General features: G+C 44.2%; 1 protein-coding gene across 2 annotated transcripts in view; it reads right to left on the reverse strand.

The window, feature by feature from the left end:
- Positions 1–1,984: 1,984 nt before the first annotated feature.
- Positions 1,985–12,289, reverse strand: part of LOC144174454 (beta-1,4-glucuronyltransferase 1-like) — a 29,075-nt gene continuing 18,770 nt past the window's right edge. The window contains exons 3-5 of one of the 2 annotated variants that reach the window (XM_077703174.1): positions 11,624–11,849; positions 5,815–5,983; positions 1,985–2,422 (exon numbers count right to left, since the gene is read on the reverse strand). In XM_077703174.1, coding sequence (XP_077559300.1) covers positions 2,412–2,422; positions 5,815–5,983; positions 11,624–11,849 — 406 coding nt within the window. In that variant the 3' untranslated portion in view covers positions 1,985–2,411. Of the gene's footprint in view, positions 2,423–5,774; positions 5,984–11,623; positions 11,850–12,289 lie in introns of both variants that reach the window. The other variant, XM_077703173.1, reaches the window with a different exon arrangement.

The following is a 12,289-nucleotide window of genomic DNA, read 5'->3' on the forward strand; positions in this document are numbered from 1 at the left end:
TAACATATATAATGCTATTATGCCAATCGTGCTCCCAATCCATTTCGCTGTGGACCGTGGGGTCAATGGGATGCAGAAAAACAAACTTTCAGCGAACCATTCTCATAAAAAATGCGCGTAAATCGTTCGGTAGAACGCAAAGCATTGCTTACACATTCTAAATCCTAATGCGATGAAGTAATTATGCAATTTTTAACTGCGTTTAGCGCGCCTTTGGCGGCATTGACCATAGGCTGTAAACAAGTCCTTGACCAGGTAGGTTCTTTACCCGTGTGGTCCGCCGGGTAGTTTGATTTTGCACGCACCCAGCTGTTGCTGCTATTGTTGACGTGAATGGTCGAAAAAAATTCCGGGCCATCTCCACTAAAGTGAAATATATGAGGGGCGAAGCATGCAGTGTATAAGTGTATTCTTGGTGCTTTGGCGTTATTGCCAACTTAGATGAAATCATTGGGGGGGGGGGGGGGGGTAGAGGTATACAGCCTTGCTGTAGAAGTCTCATGTCTTTGAAGCCCGAAGTGTTATAGCGTGAGGCGTAAACGAGTGTCCCGGTGTTTTAGTACAGTGAGTACATGAGAAGACGGTTACGACGACGAAATGGGACGCCAACAGTCCGAGTACCTAAGGGGTTTCGCACCTAAAACGTAAACTCCGTAAATCTAGACCGTTTATCGAGCGAAACCTTACGTTTTCAAGCAAGAACACTGATGAATGGTGTGATCGCTAGCGCCATGCCGTCTTCCGTCGTATACTGGTCAGCTGATCCTCTTACAAGACCAAGTAAGAGCGAACAACAGTGTTCAAAAGAGACGCTCATGCTTCTAAAAACTTTCGAAGGTCAGATAATGATTTTTAAAGTTTCTGACATGCATTGGAGTTGATTAACACCTTCGATAAAGGATAAGCCAAGGCGGGGCTGCGCAGTTTCGCCAGAGGCGAAATTGTGTGTTGTGTCTCGGTCACAAATTTCAATTTCGCGCCCATTTCAGTCGTGGCGTCGTTGCACTTGCGAGGAGGCTGACCAATTACAGGCACAGAAATCGACGCCCCCGCCTCCATGTGCTGCGCCACATTCGGATCGTCCTTTCAGCCCATTAGGGCTCGCTTGAAGCGGACGCTTCTGAAACGGACATAAAGTGAATCATAATACCGCTCTAGAACAAAGCCTTAGCGGCGAGGAATGAGATCTGTATTCCTTACGAGAACAGACGACATACTGCTGCGCATGGCTACCTCAGAGCAACTGCTAGCTATTTTAGACACTAAACAATGATGCCACAAAAGGCGAACTCAACACGTTCAGCTAACAAACTTTAAAAAGTCCCGCTTTCTTTCTTATTATCGTGTAACTAAACGGGTGAAAAATTCATCAATACGGTAAAGCGCTATAGGTAAAAACCATACCAAGGTGGGTCGTCTTGGTGCGTCACCTCCCTCCCTCCCTCCTACCCTATTTTATTTTAACAGCAGAGCTGTTCAAGCTTTTCGTTCCGCCGTCTAGCGCTACGATAAAAAAATATAAAGAAAGACCGAGCGCACGTAAGCTTGCGCCTCGTGAGAAGCTCCCGGCGTCGGCCAGCTCGACCTTCGAGAACACTCCGCCTAGCGTTAGTGGCGGGATCTTTCGCGAGCTGTTCTCCTCGCCAGTAGACGTGCGTTCGCGCCTGAAGTGGGTAGCACAGACGCTGAGTTCGCGAAGCCGGTTGCCGCTGGTTCTAGCGCGTGATAACGCGCTCCACTTTGGGAGAGATGTGAAAGCCTGCGGACAAAATGATCCGGGCTTGCCAGTCATGGAGAAATTTCGTGGACAGAGCTGCTACTGTCACGTGACGCCAGGCTCGCGCCGGCGTCCACCACGCTCCTTTGACCTATTTTCGCTCAATAAAAGTTTCTCTCGGCGACAAGTTCAGAAATTCCTGTGAGGTGCAGCAGCCTGGTCTCCCACGAAGGCCGCCAGCTTTGCACACAAAATTAATGAGAGAGCAGCGGTAAAAACAAAATATTTAATTACGTCTCTGTCGCGCTATTTGTAATTGGATGGTTCGTCCCAGCGTTTTCATCAGGCAAAACCTTACCCTTGACTTAGAGGCCTGAGCGAAGAGGTGAAAAATAAAAAAAAGGGGAGGAGTGTGATTAGGAAACAGAATTTATACAAACGGTAATAATATTACTGGATGCCGGCGAACGCTGGGAAGGCAGACCACATCGCTCAAATGGTCCTTTTTTTTCTCGCGTTCAGCAGCACGCAGACGACGGTGGTACGAACATTAAGCGCACAGAAGTCTGTCCCGTGTCTTCCTTTAACGAACGACGACACACACTAGCTTCACACGTCCTGTTTCCGCATGTCACGGTCGTCGTTGAAAAAACTTGCATCATGGATTCCTCCACGTATTGTCTAGCAGGCGGATTCAAGCAGTACCTGCGGGTGAAGGGACAGAAATCAGGGTTAACTTCTCTTCCAATACAATTGGTAAGAACACAGAATACGATTACAGATTATGGATGTTACCACACGCACGCAAACCTTCGCGTCATCTGTACGTGAGGTGCTGATGACAGGTCATGGACGTTCTTAAAAGAAGGATCATGATTCCGAGCCTCACTCTGGTCAACGACAAATACATGTCCCTCAGAAGGAACCGAATCATGGTACCATTCATAACTCCATTGTAACTTCAGTGAAGGGATTGTGTTTACATGATCATTGCCTTTAAAGAGGACCATTTTTTGTCTTGTAAGTACGAGTTGCTTTATTTCACATGCCTCCACAGATAGGAACCACTGTATCCTTGCAGGAAAGAAGCTCTGCAGCGCGAGTATCGTGATTGGTGGGAGAGGTGCTAGTACTTGGAGCAGTGGGTGTCTGCTTCGCATCAATGCTAACGTTTGCTTCCCCGCCATAATGCCTCGTTTGCGGGGATGCACGCTTTACAGGCAAGTGGGTTATAAATGATTCGGAGTCGGGAGCCAGATTGACAGCCTGATACCTAAAAGTAGGGGAAACTGCCAAACAGTGCTTCGTATTAAAAAAAAGACCAAATAGAACATCAAAATCTTTTAAGGGCACAGGGTAAGGTATTAATTTTGAAAAAATGACTTTTTGTTTTTCTTCGCAATTAGGGAAGTTCAATTCCTTGTGCACATTTTCCATATTCACACTTGCCTTAAAAAGTCTTATTTCTCGCTAAAAAGCAGTTTTCCCGTAAGCATGTAGTAAGTGCCCACATCCTCTTAAGAATGTTCTCAGGGTTTATTGTCATTTTTTTTTCATCAAAAAACTTCCAGTTTCAGATCAAAATGCTTTTCTGGAACCAGCTGTATTAAGAAATGGCATAGCAACCATTGCAGAGCTGATTTTTCAGTGAGGGCAATCCCAAGACCCTGTTGCACGTTTTTTCCTCATTTGCCCTTCGAAGCTGCGAACAAAAAACATCTTTTTTGGGCTTCACACTCTAATGACTGTAATATTAGATGCTGTTCTTTTATTAAATGATGAAGCAACGCATGAGCCAGCATTTTGAAATCATTCAGACCAAAACCTGGAAGCAACATTACCATTAAGTCGCTTAAATAGGTTGACCACAAGCAAAATACTTTGTGAGGAGATCTGTACGATGGTGCACAAAATAGTCAAGGAAGGACAGACGACCGGGTGAAAAGCAAAAAGTGACTTTGGCAGTGATTACTAAGCTGGTACTTTTTAAATAAATGGCTCCAGTGGTGTTTTTGGCAAAAAAGTATTGTTTTTAACCTCTTTTTTTACTTTAAACTCAATTATCTAAAAACAATGTTTTTTCTTACATAGGTACCATTATTTCCTATATCGTTCACGATAACGCGCTGCTTTTTTTCCCCTGTCATCTACATAACATTTCACACCTGCTGTACTAGAAATGAAAGTATGCACGCAACAGTTTTTTTGTTACACAATTTTTAATGCTAAAATAATTCCAAAATTTAGGTACTAACAGACAAAAAATTATAAAAAACTGAAATTTTTAAGGATGTTCATAATTCTAGTACAGTTAAAAGAGCCAAAATTTGAAAGAAAATGATATATACGTTATGTAGATACCTTTATTAGATGCCGAGAAAAATGTACCTCAAAATGGCCAAAAATGCATGGGAAGTATAGGGCTTACCCTGTGCCCTTAAGGGTTCGCTAGCAGTCTCTGCAGTAGCATGTAAGTGAGCCTCACGCTATTAGAAATACACGCCGTAGCGCAGCCAGAAAGGCCAGTGATCAAAGGATAAAGGCCGAACCCCTAGATGAAAAATAACAGCAAACTACTGGCTAGGCATTGTGTGTAAGCACCAAATTTCTATTATCTGGTTGACTAATACTGTCACAGCCATATCAAGAATAATCATGCCTTCCGTGATTCCACAAATGGGTATATTTCTTCTGGAAGCAGGGCTGGCCTACTATTCTGACAGCTAGCCACCATGAAGAGAAAAATGTTAAAGGTGAGACGTTGTGAAAGTGCGATCATTAAAAACCTTCAGAAAATTATTTCGATATTGGTAGTTATCTGGTTTCCGTTGGTTTTTTGAACATAATGAAAAAGCCGAAGCGACCAGCGCTTGAACCTGCTTTTCGCAGCGCACTTTTCATATATATCTACACCTCTTCAGAATAGGATGGTCAACAAACACGTTAGGTTGCCTGAGCTCGTTGTGCATTATGTTTTGCAGCAGTGCACGAATACGTCGTAGTGACTAGGTCTAGACCCAAGCTTGCCCTTAACTCTGTCAATCCAGCAAGCCCAACTTGGCAGTATGAGAAGAGAAATATTGAATTTTTTTAAGGCCGTGCTCCTGCGTCTGTCAGTTTCTGAGTGTTTATCTGCGTTCGTCAGTGTTTCTACGAGTTTCCGTGCTTTCGCTTCTTTCGCTCATTTTCGCCCCTCTCATGTTCACATGGAGTAGAAAACCAAGCTCGCTGCCAGGCTGATTTCTATACATCATCAAAGCATCCCCCACCTCTAGTCCTTTCAAGTTTTGTTAAGGTAATTAGCTAAAAAGTACGCTCAATTGTTTCGTATACTCCTTGGACTGCGCCCTTCTTCGCTGGATCAGAGTAGTTTGATACATTTCAAGGCAAGTTAGGGGTGGGGCGCGTCATAGCGGCCCGTTTATTTAACGTTCTGCAACGAACCGGAAGTTCCGGGCTCGTACCTATTGCAACAAAATATCGCCTGCCTTAGAGTTTTATTCTAGTGAACAAGCATGAGGCTGTCCGTTTCCCTCCCGTGTCGTAGGCATCTTACTGTCTATGTAACACACCAACTCAAACGCTGGACAGCAGTCAGGTCGCGTCGGGTCATGAGACGTCCACGCTGAAATCTTTCAGCAGCACAGCGGGCATGTCATTGCTCAGGGCATGAAGCCTGGCTGCGCGAAGATTCCACAGGGCTGGAGTTTTCGGCAGCAAGTGGTTATATTTGAGAATTAATCACTTTCAGGCTGTCTTTAGACACTCCCTAAAACGTCATTGCTGTTTGTATGTAAACCACAACAGCTTTAACTAATTAGGAGACAGACCAGCCGATATATTTCTGCGGGTTACCTTGCGTAGCGACTGAACCCAGTTGTATTCACGAGCAAAATCCTTGCAACTTCGGCGCTTTCGTGTCAAATAATAGAAAAAAAATTGGCTCGCAATGGTCTGCTTTCGTCGGATATTCCGTGGTTGGTGCGTTCGTGAAACAAGACATCACTATAAGTTATTGTTCTCGTTGCACACCGTAATAGCGACCCTGAAATCCCACCTGCCGGGTCGGAGCGATTACGTGTATTCTTGTCCCGCACCGTAGCGCTGCTGTAGCGTCTTCCGGAAGGCGAGAAAGACGCGGTAGTTGTGGGTCTTCTCCGCATTTCGTGCGCGGCCATTGGTGGTGGTGTTGCGCATGCCCCGGTGAATGGTGAACGCGTCGCTCAGCACCAGGAACCGGAAGCCCGCCAGGTGAGCCTCGAGAGTCTGCAAAGAAGGGGGACCGTTTTAGGCACTGGTATATTTGCGTACGTTTTACGGGGCCGCCGAGAGGCAGAGTTTGACGGCATGCCTCTCAATGGGGCCATGCAGACAAAACACTAGTTTGGTTCATTAGAAAGATTTCCTCGTTGAAATCGTACTGACACCCCTTTTAACACACACTTCACTGAAATAAGCCGTATAAGTAGGAAAAAAAGGGAATGGGCATGCGGCCCGCAAGCTCATTTCCCGCAAAAGAACCTATGATGTCATATGCCCTGCGGTGCGATTGGCTGACGCAGTCAAAAGCAAACGCAAATTAGCCATGGCTTATAAGCTTGCCGAACGACCGAACGACCTATTTGCGCTTAAAAGTAATGCATATTCATTTTACAACTGTAAGAATGGTTGGGTAAACAATGAAACATATAAAAATACACGCAAACGTGGAAGTACTACTGTAACCCCCCTACAACAATGCCCAATGGGCGATGTAGGTACTTGTAATAAATAAATAAATAAATAAATAAATAAATAAATAAATAAATAAATAAATAAATAAATAAATAAATAAATAAAATATTGTTTTGACAAGTATTTTTAACTGCTGCAAGTACCAATCATACATTTAGTTTTAGTTAAAAGAACACTGTGAGTACCAGTTGTGCATAGCTGTTTTATCTGGAATATGCCTAGGTTTTTTTTTTTTTTTTTTGCTCAGAATTAATGTTTACAAGTACGAACTATTTTACCAGATTTAGGGGTTCAGACAGATCTTTCGTGCCTATATATATACTTCTAGTTCCAAAACTTTTCTAACTTCTGGACTGATAGCTGAATCGGGAGACAGACAGACAGACAAACCCCAAGTTAAATGCCACCTAGCCTAAAAGCGTTTCCCCAATATCGATATATCCTAGGCTCGCGAGGTTATCGCATCGGTTCTTACAGCGGAGGTGTTGAAACTTGAGCTCGGTCTAGTGGCCTTAGAAAAAAGAATACAAAGAAAAAAAATTCGATGCCTGTTAACGGCGCACCATCGCAGATAGGGTATTATAACTACAGAGCGGAACTTTAGGCAAAATTCCTATTTCTTCCTTGAGTTCGTATCAAGCCTATTTAAAGTATAAGCATGAACTAAGGGAAGGGGAGCATTTTAAGCAATAGTTTATTGCGCCTATAATGCCTATTTTGACTGTATGGGCTTTTTAGCGCCTTTTTTGACTATATGCGCCTATATGGGCTCTTTAGCCCCTAAAAATGCCTTTTTTGTGTTATATGGGCTTTTTTTTTTTTTTTTTCAAGTTGCTGGTCTTCACGGACTGTTCTCGCTTCAGGAACCCGCAACAAAGTGTTTGTCGCACCCCGTTCGCAAAAACAAATCCGCGAGCCGTGCCAAACAAGCTCAGAAACGCAAACCGTGCACAAGCCACCGCCACCTAGACCTCGTCACATCGGCCGAGCTGCCAGAGGTCCGTACGCAGCGAACCGCAGCCAAGCTCACCCCGACGTCACCCTTGTCCACACGAGCTGTTTTGTTTATGTCCTGACGGGCTGTGTCCGCGGACCAACGGCGAGAACTTGTTCCCATGTGCCCAACCCATTGCTAACGCAATAAAAACCACGGCACCGATGAATCTATGGGATTCAATGGTGCTGTGAAGAGCTGAGCAGGTCGTTCTGCTCTGTCATCGAATAAATACCTGCAGTTAAGATCTTTCTTCGGTTTTCAGTTAAAGCAGCAGTTACCGACTGTGCATTGCTACGACTTAAAAATTCGGCTAAGGGCGGAAATTTACTCTCGCCAGTGATGTTAAGAGCTTTGCAGTCGACAAAAGCGTCGCAGCCGAAATTGTTTACACCACACTACACTTGAACGTGACTTGACACATTTGTGTGCTTATTTCACTCTCTTAGCAAAAAGCATTTCTGCAGCTGAGAGCTTTTGCGCCACTCTGACAAAGAATGCTGTGCTCAATTCGAAGGTCCAGGACTTACCCGCCACAATCCCCAAGGGACCGGTTTTTGATAGAGCCATTCCTGTCTGACAATCTGCCATACCGTCTGGCATAAAATTCCTGGATTCCCTGTGCTAAAAGCGCTGCCGAAGGTTCTGAGCACCAAACATAATTATATTCCAGATGCAATCATGAAGCGTCCCGAAGAACAAGCCCGGTCCTCGAACTTCAGTGAACGTTGAGTGTTGTTCTTTCGCACACAATTATCGAGCGAAATGAGGTACAACTTCAGGCCGCAAATAATTGAGATGGGTGTGCCTTGCCATTGTTTTTAAGCTTTTCTTTTGTTGTCGAATCACCCTGCATTTCACGTAAATCTGTTAAAATAGCAACTCTTGTGTGGGGGCTGATTTTCACGAATAAAATAAAATTACTTTTCCACTGTACAAGACTTAAATTGTCCGCTGTTTTTACTGCGAGGCATAAATTTGTCGTAAAATATGCTGCTGAAGTAAATACGAATTGAGCCTATATGTGCCCTAAACAACAGTATTTGGTGCCTATAAATGCCTAAATGGCACTTTTCAGTGCCTATTATAGGCGCCTAAAACCGTAATTTTTCGTGCCTAAAGTTCCGGTCTCTAATTATAACAGTGAAGCCGGCGTTCGCGCTTGCTCGAGCGTGAGCCCAAGGGCATATGCGTATGCGCATCCTTTTCCATACCATTTTGAAGGTGATAGTCTTCCTTGGGCTGCTAAAACGCAAAAAAAAAAAAAAAATGGCGCAGCTTGCATTAGTGGTGCAAGGCTGGAGAAACTGGGGACCTAGCTTCTTCCCCCCTGGGATCCGATGTCAGTAAAATCCGGTAAAAACCGGCTAAACTTGGCCTCACCCCTTAACACTTAGCCTATATCCTGGCTAGAACATGGCAAAGCTTAACTAAACTTCGTATTGAACCTTTCCCTCAGACCTATAGGCGCAGCTGTATCGAAAGTAGTAACACTTGTCTGCTGTGACACGCAGAGAAATAATGAATGGAGGGAGTGGAAGGGCCGCATACGGCGTAAATCAAAGGAAAGAACCCTCATTCTCGGCAAGTAAAGGTGTAGGAGCGATTGCGAACAATACAATACCAGGCGCACATCATTGCGTTACGCCTTTGTCACGCGGTAGATCTAATGTCATTCAAAGCGAACGGCATTAGCTATTAACGTGATCGGTTTGGCCGTGCGGGTCTACACGGCGAAGTAAATATCATTTGATAACGATAGCAGTGCCAACTATAAAACTCGCAGTACGGCAGGATAATAATGTACATCCGTCCATAACGCTTTTAAACCTTCTACGTTTCTAACAAAACAAACTTACTTTTGAATAAAACAAAGTGTAGCTTCGTTTTAGGTGACATTCACTTCACAAGCCGAGACAAGTAAGTTGTTGATTGAGACAATTAAGCACACACTGCTGTTGAACACTTGCTGCTCGTCCGAGTTTGTCGTCCTTCCTTGGCCAATGTTTTCAAATTGTATCTGTGAATAATGTCTTCAAATTGTATCTGTTTTTCTTATATGAATAGATATGTAACTTTGTTTTTGTTTACTTGCATATGGCAATGTCCTTTGTAGAGGACTGTTCGCGTCATTTTACAGCGAAGCTGTTAGCCTCTAGTTGGTCGGGAAATTTTCGTATTGTAAACAAAAAAACCCAGGCTGACCCATCAAAATGTTTCTCGTCATCTCGGCGGGCTTGTCGCTTGCACTCGGCTTCTCTGGCGGCAAGTTCTGGGTCCTGCCCCATCAGCATTTGCAACGGTTTACAATAGCTTCGCTGGACGTCCACTTTCGTAAGGGGGTGGCAACCTTTTTTTTTCTTGTTGTTTTGAGCAGACCCACCCTGTAATGGTCACGCTAGGGCTAACAGTATAAAAAATAAATAAGTAACAAATACGAACCCGGGCAGCAGCAAAAAGAGCTTTGCATAGGCATTGCTTCAATTTTTTCCATTTATAACAACATGTACACAAAATATTGGATGGGAGGGTATCGAGTAATGAAGCCAAGCGCCAGTAATGCGTCCTAATGCGTGTTATGAGGCCCAATTAAATTGTTGAGTTATACTCACGCGGACCGCGTGACGTGAGACCGCTAAATTATCCAACTGGCACAACATAACTACGAAGCACGACATTATAATCGCCTGAATATATCGATTAGTGTGGAAAAAGGGTAGCGTAACGTATTGTACAAGAAACCAACGTGCAACAAGAGGCAACTCCTGCAGGCAAAAAATAAAATAAAGACTGCTCAGCCAAAGCCATGACAAGGTATTATGCTATTATATTTGATAGTTTCTTATATCTGGCGAACTAAACAGTGGCAGTTACCTGACGTGTGGAATCATTCTAGCCTGTTCAAAAGCGAACTGTCCTCCGTGAGTTCAGAATTACGATGGAACAAGTGGATTACGCTAAGCCTTAAACACAAACGTTTAAGGACTATAATAGCTGTAAACGCGCAACGGGAAACGTTCGCGTTACAGGAGTGGTTCGGTGGGTTTAAAGTAGTCTTTCTAGGACTACCAAAACTAAAAATTGATTGATTGATTGATTGATTGATTGATTGATTGATTGATTGATTGATTGATTGATTGATTGATTGATTGATTGATTGATTGATTGATTGATTGATTGATTGATTGATTGATTGATTGATTGATTGATTGATTGATTGATTGATTGATTGTAGGGTTTACGAGGGTTTCAGAGGGCTCGGATTATCTTGACCACCTGGGGATTTTTAAAGTGCGCTGAAATCTCGAACACACGGACGTTTTGCTTTTCGCCTCCATCAGAAAAGCGGCCGCAGCGGCCGGGAGGCCGCGTCCTCAGGCTCAGCAGCACAGCACCTCAGTCACTGAGCCACCGCGGCGGGTAAAACTCAAAAATTGTAGTAAGTCTGTCTGTCTGTCTGTGTGCCTGTCACTCGACTCAGTCACTTGTCCAAAGTGAAACAATGCTTGAACACGAAGTATACATAGGCAGGACTGTTCCGAAATACTAAAACGGCTGCCATGGCTCCAACATATCCACATTATTTAGCGCAGAGGACATTTCGGCATATTTGAGGCAGAACGTAAGTACATAATCAAGAGTACCAGCGTTCTTATAAGGATACGCATTCGAGTGTTTTTCACGTTTCTAAAGGGAAAAACACTTGTCAGAAATGGCGTTAAATGGAGGAAAGGTAAAAGCAAGCCCTAAAAAAAAGGATTTCCACTCGCACTGTTCCAAGCAGAACAAAAGATTAACAAAAATACGCGCGCTGTCCAAACAGGTGGTGCCAGAGAAGTGCGAACGCGACAAAATTGAATCAAATTGAAAGATAAAAACTGTATTGCGTTCTTTGCGAGAGGAGCAAGAGTAGAGGGGAAGAACGAGATGGGTGAGAAGGAGGCAGAGGAGAGGCGGTTGCGTGCCAAAGGCGACAGAAGACTACCATTTTGCGAATACATTTGCGCCCAATCAAGCAGATTCGCGACCAGTTTTTGTTCTTTTGTTGTTGGTTTGCTGTCATTTTTTTAGCTTTGCACAATACCTGGAACTGTAATAGACGTTCATCAAAGCGTGCATTGTCGCTTTGGATAGTCGCAGTATGTTAGTAGCAGATGAATAACCGTCACGACCCCTACCTGGACATTCCTGGTGAACCCGTAGCCGATGAAGATCTCGCGGTACTTGGGCACGTCGTGAGGACCCACGTAGAAGCACTCGTAGCCGAACTCGAAGACAGCTTCATAGGCGGGGAACAGTTCTCCCTTGCTCGCAACTTTCTGCCATTTACGGAAATTGGTGGCTCGCTGGTTCTTTGCAAACGCTACCTCGTGGTACACTCGGAAGTCTTTCTTCCTGCCTGTTCTGGGATAAATGGGGACAGTGGGTCAGAGGAGAAGACAAGGCTATAGAAAAAGGACCTGATTGCCACAGCAAAGAAAAAAAAATTGAGATGAAATATAAAGGATGTTATTCTTGCCGAGGCTTTAGCAGCTACTGAGTTCGTTGCTTCGTTTAAAATAACCCTGCGCAGACCCCCCCCCCCCCCTCCCCCTTCCCAGAATCAAACGGGAAATTGTCACACAATAACTACGTCAATGACCTCCGTCAATGAGCCATTTTGCTGTTTAAAAAGTTGAGCTCCTTTCCATAACGACTTGATAACGGCCCCTAAACCGCTCCATCGATCAAGCAATAAAACGTATGGTTTATTATCAATGAATAGCATTTCTTGGCTAGTAACCTGGGGTTTTGGTTTCGTCTTTGGTGACTTTTGAGCGGCCGCGGGTTTCCCCGGGTCACAA

The sequence above is a fragment of the Haemaphysalis longicornis genome, unplaced genomic scaffold, assembly GCF_048455015.1.
Source record: "Haemaphysalis longicornis isolate Haplotype H1 unplaced genomic scaffold, Haemaphysalis longicornis Haplotype H1 scaffold_3, whole genome shotgun sequence".
NCBI classification, from domain to species: Eukaryota; Metazoa; Arthropoda; class Arachnida; order Ixodida; family Ixodidae; genus Haemaphysalis; species Haemaphysalis longicornis.